The 5,763-nt window shown below is 37.4% G+C and overlaps 1 protein-coding gene across 1 annotated transcript; it reads left to right on the top strand.

Moving 5' to 3' along the window:
* The first annotated feature begins 3,583 nt into the window (after positions 1-3,583).
* Positions 3,584-4,576, top strand: MC3R (melanocortin 3 receptor). Its single transcript, XM_043988324.1, has one exon. It carries the CDS (start codon positions 3,608-3,610, stop codon positions 4,574-4,576), a length of 969 nt encoding a protein of 322 aa, XP_043844259.1. The 5' UTR covers positions 3,584-3,607.
* The last annotated feature ends 1,187 nt before the right edge of the window (positions 4,577-5,763 follow it).

Raw genomic sequence — 5,763 nt, 5'->3', positions numbered from 1 at the left:
AGGAGTACCTAAGTTCAAATCTGGCCTCAGACACTTAACACTTACTAGCTGTGTGACCTCGGGCAAGTCACTTAACGCAAATTGCCTCACCAAAAAAAAATTATTTGACGATAATAAAATGCAATCTTGAAGGCTTTCTTCAGAAAATATTTCTATAATACATGCATTAAAATCATATTAGTCCCATGATAGAAACAACTGTACACATAACTCTGTCCCATACTAATTATTATAAAAGTGAGCTTATTTTAAACAGCTTTGCTCACCTAACATATCTTACCAGTGAACCAATGAACAAGGATTTATTCTAGAACATGTCCTCCAAAGATTCCAAACAAAAGAATTATTTTCTCTTGACAGTGAAGATCTCCAAAGACAAATGAAATCATGTTAATTTTATCAAAGTTCCAAAACTCTACAAAGCTTCCTCAATAAAATCCAAAGTCACTCAAAAGAAATAAGCCTAACCATGCACCCTAGGAAAACCAAGTGGATGAAAACACTGCAAAGATTGCAGCATACAATTGGATAAGCAGTTCATTCAGTTACTCTGTCAGTACCTCTCCCTTGAACCAGCATTACAAATAGACAGCTAGCTGGCATAAGAATTAAATATGAGTTTTTACTAGATCACACTCTGGCTTATTGAAAGCATCATGCAACTTGGCAAAACTTTTTGACAACACTCTTTACTGTGTTATGGTTGTGAATTGTGAAACACAATGATACTGGAAAACTTTAAATATATACATTCTAAATTATGCACATGAACACAATGAAACATGTTTACCAATGATCCCTTAAGCATGATAATTGGTGGTAAAACAAGGCACTTGGTTAATAAACTTATTCAGAGAAGGTTTTCAATAAGCATTTGTTGCATTGAGATGAGTTGAATTAAACTGTGAGGGGCAAAGGGACTAAAACTATAAGTAGCAAATTAGATGAAAACTGTATGTAGAGATCAGGATGCTGTATTTTTCTCTTAAAATTATAAAGTAACATTTGGCATTGGAAATAATACATGGAAGCATAGTAAAGAAAACTGAATTCTGGACATAGAACTGTTTGCAAAACTAAAAGAAGCATTTGTAGAGATAGAAAAAGAAAAGTAAAATGCTTGGAGTAGCATTCATTTCCACCAATTATAATTTGTAATATAAAGCAGCTAGGAAAAAAATCTTTGGGACAACTGATGCTAAAAGTAAGATAAAGTTTTGAGAATTTCAAGAATCTCCCATAGGTAAAAAAAAAAGCCTACTAAGTACCTAGTGCAAATACATGCATGCATACATACGTACATACATGAAGTGTTATTCTGTTCAGACATATGGACAACCAACCCTCATCACAAACACTATGTTGGTTTCTTCAACTTGGTCTTCACGGTTATGAATCTAAAGGGGTAAAGAGAATTTCTTGGGTTGCAGTAAGCAACATCCTTCCAATTTTCTTCATTCCTCTGGTGACAACACCAGAGCCATGCAAATGACCCTGAAGCTGTACTTCACAAGTGATTGGGTGCTGTAAAATGGGCAAAAATAATGAAAAGCAAGGAAATTCAATGCTGAAAAGGAGGAATCAATACATATATCCATAGCTGGTGGAATTGCAAACTTGTAAAATACTTTCAAAGATTAATCTGGCTACTGCAGTAAAAGTTATACATTTTGACCTAATAATTTCATTGGCAGAAATATACTCAGAAATTTAAAAAAATAATAAAAACAAAAAGTGCTATCTGTGCAATTATTTTCATAGAAACATTATGTATAGTTGTAAAAAAAATAAACAAAAAAACCTAAATGTCCAGCAGTATGGGGAATTGTTAAATAAAATATAACAATAAAATGAAAAACAATAAGGATGACAGGAGTGAAGCATACAAAGAAACCTATAAAGACCTGTGTAAAATAATTCAAAGTGAAAAAAGAAGAGCCAGGAAAATGGAACATGCACTATTGCCAGATAAAAGGGAGAAATGAATGAGAATAAATGGGACAAGGAATCCTGAAGACTTTGGGGTAGTGACTGAAAATCTGTTAAAATACTCTTTGAATTCAAATTAGTTAATTTAAATGCAAATATTAACCAACTAGGTTAATTGGAAGAATTGATGTTCAATGTTAATCTTTATGTTAATGTTAATCTTTATTTTTTACAAAACTATTTTTATGACTAGAGTGGGAAGAATGGAGCTGTCAACCTTTGTCACACAGTGTCACGTGTAAGGTTTATGATTTTCTAGTGACACGTGGGTGATGGGACTGTTATGTTGATAGCTTTCCAATACTCAGTGATTATTAACATGTGAGCAGCATCTGAATTTTGAGTCCCTGATAAACCATTTGGGTATTAGGAGAGTCAACTTATTAATTTCAATATGAAAAAAAAATCTTTAAAAGAGTTAGCAAATTGAGACAAAGCTAGATTGTGACTGGCTTTGAATGCCAGGGTCAAGACTTACTTTTTTTCCCATTTGATAGGTAATGGGGAAGCCTTGACAGTTTCCAAATGAAGGAGTAACATCATCTCAGTGGTACTAGGAAGATTACTGAAGAAGTCATGTAGAGGATGAATCACAATGAGGTGAGATTAGAAACAAGATAACCGGTTAGGAGGTTATATTACAATAATCTGAATGAGAGGTGATAAGAGCCTGACTGAGGGTGGTTTCTATGGACTGTGATGGATATAGAGGTCAGTATGAGACATACTGTGAAGGAATAGCCAAGAAACCTCTGAAATGTGTGGGTTAACAGAGAAAAAACAAAACTAACTCTGAAGTTACAAGCCTGAGAGATAAGGCTCTCATTTTCCTGTTTAATCCTGGACTCCACTCATTGTTTATCTTCAAGAACTGTTTCTAAGGCATTGATAGGCTAATCCAACAAGCTGTCCATCCAGCTACATTTCAGCACCTGGGTAATATATGTGTTAGCTTTATTATTATTGAAGAAATAGTCTGCTTCACCAATCTAGTAGATTACCCATATGATCTGCAGAGGGCACCAGATAATTTCATTTCTTCCAACAGATGGGTAGGCAGAGGGAATGTGGTACCTGCTGGTTGGGGCTGTCAGTCAAAAAGCTACCTGCTCTCTAAGTGGTCATTTTGCTGCATGGAAGATTAAGTAGGAGTTGTTTCTCTTTTGTGACTGTGTATAAATCCATTGAGGTCTTTCTTCCTCCTAAAAACTGGAGCTGCAGCTGAAACTCCCCTGAGCCCAAGACCCCTTCCTCACCATGAAACCAGTGGTTGTTTCTGGAATAACCAAAAACAACAGTTTTCCTTTTCCTCAACTGGGAAACTGAAGAGAGGCTGAGAGTAAACTGATTTAACGACTGGAGAGAGAGTGGCTGCCAATTGCTGCGTCTTCAGCTGAGAGAGTTAGAGCAAAGACGGAAAAAACATCAACAGCAAACTTCTGTACCCATTCAGCCCAGCGCTAATCTTTCTCAACATACTCTTTCCTAGAAAAGAACAAAACCGAAGACTGCTGTCAATAAACACCAAGGGGAAAAAAAGCATCTTGAGAGAGATTTGTTTTCTAAGCTGACTGGACCCTGCACTGTGCCCCAGCTCTAATCAGCCCTTTTGTTGGCAATGAATGCAACGGGCTCCTTACTCTCTTCCCAGAGTCTGCTGTCAAAAGGCACAGGGGAGGTCAATACCTCCTTCCTCTTCAGCAACCAGAGCAGCCCTGGATTCTGTGAGCAGGTCTTCATCAAGTCCGAGGTCTTCCTGACTCTGGGAATCATCAGTCTCCTGGAAAACATCCTTGTCATCTTGGCTGTGTTGAAGAATGGAAATCTGCACTCCCCTATGTACTTTTTCCTCTGCAGTCTGGCAGTGGCAGACATGCTGGTGAGTGTGTCCAATGCTCTGGAGACAGTCATGATTGTCCTCCTCACCAATGACTACTTGACCTTTGATGACCAGCTCATTCAACATATGGACAATGTCTTTGACTCTATGATCTGTATTTCCCTGGTTGCCTCCATCTGTAATCTCTTGGTCATTGCCATTGATAGATACATCACCATTTTCTATGCCCTGCGTTACCACAGCATCATGACAGTGAAAAAAGCCATCACATTGATTGGGGCAATCTGGATCTGTTGTTTCATCTGTGGCATTATGTTCATCGTCTACTCTGAGAGCAAGACTGTCATCGTGTGCCTTGTTACTATGTTTTTCGCCATGCTGCTCCTCATGGCCACCCTCTACATGCACATGTTCCTATTTGCCCGGCTACACGTCAAGCGTATTGCAGCACTGCCAGCGGATGGGGTGATGCAGCAACATACCTGCATGAAAGGGGCTGTCACTATCACTATTCTGCTGGGGGTGTTCATTTTTTGCTGGGCACCCTTCTTCCTCCATCTCATCCTCATCATCACATGCCCCACTAACCCCCACTGCATCTGTTATACCTCCCACTTCAACACCTACCTGGTCCTGATCATGTGCAACTCAGTCATTGACCCCCTCATTTATGCTTTCCGGAGCCTTGAAATGCGAAAGACCTTTAAGGAAATAGTCTGTTGTTGCAGTGGTATAGGTTCAGGGTAGTGTATCTCATGCTGTTCCAAGGTACTGAAATGTAAGAAATTACTTTCTGAATTCTTCATCCTATAATCAGTGATAATATTTACAAAGAAACTTTAAAGAGGTTTTTTAAAGGTAATAGTTGTTTCTTTAAATGTCCTTTTATTTTAGAAAAAAAGTAAATTCTTCTGAAAGGGAAAGTTGTATATAAATTACCCTTTAAGTGGATTTGCATGGTGGTTATAGTAGCAAAAATTACTATGTGTCTCTTCAAGTGTCACTCCAAGAAACCCAAGAAGAATTAGCTAGTCAAACTACATTGGTTTCTAAATCCAGATTCTGTAGCATTTCCCTGTTAAACTGTTCCATTTCTATGTCATCAGACATTAACAAGTAAAAGGAGTTATAATACCCTGAAAAACTGGACCTGTAGCCCCCTACCTAGTTCCTTTGGTACCTTTTTGAAAATTAGACTTTGAGTTTAATTAAGGAGGAAGAGTTGTTGCTTTGTTATCCCTGATACATTTGAGCCTTGAGCTGTTTCAAGTAATATCATCTTCTAAGGTAAATTAACTCTGTGAAACATCAAGATGCTGATGCTGCTGTGTCAGCTAGCTTTGGAATGTAACCAGCTTCTTTATTAAATTAAAGGGAGCCCTCAGGACACTGACAAAAAACAAGCCAGTGAACTTTGGGTAAAGTCAGGAGGTACCACTGAAAAGATGTCCTGTTTGAGGCATAGGTTATTCTTTTGTAGATTTCTTCTTCTTTGTTTTTCTGATGTCTTTAGAAAAAGAAAAGAAAAAAGAATGAGAGAATTTTCTTCTCTGATGAGTACACAAGGAATTGGTGTATTTATTCTCAAGATAATTTTGAAAATTGTGGGTTTAACTCTTCAGAGCCTACTTCTATTAGTCTCTAAACAAGTGAGAAATGTAGTTGCTTTCTTATAGTTTTCTATCAAAAATTACTGTGACCGAATTCATATGCTATATTCTTGGTATCTTATATTGTAAAAAAATGTGTTCAAAGCTAACTTTAGAAATAATTAGTTTTCCACTCACTGCTCTCAAGGACATGCATTTCCTGAGTGAGTTTCTTGAGTATGCTCAAAGGCTAAGCGCACCTGGTTTAACTGAGTAACGTCAGAGCTGTGTCCTCCCTTTCCTACAATTCTGAAGCCTGTTCTATCTAACTTCTGTTCTGTAATT

This window comes from Dromiciops gliroides, chromosome 2 (assembly GCF_019393635.1).
Source record: "Dromiciops gliroides isolate mDroGli1 chromosome 2, mDroGli1.pri, whole genome shotgun sequence".
Lineage (NCBI taxonomy): Eukaryota > Metazoa > Chordata > Mammalia > Microbiotheria > Microbiotheriidae > Dromiciops > Dromiciops gliroides.
The sequence above is the reverse complement of the archived record's forward strand: the minus strand, read 5'-3'. Positions and strand labels throughout refer to the sequence as shown.

Bases quoted from the DNA above. Each gene is read 5' to 3' on its own strand.
- MC3R (XM_043988324.1), top strand. From the start codon at position 3,608: ATGAATGCAACGGGCTCCTTACTCTCTTCCCAGAGTCTGCTGTCAAAA.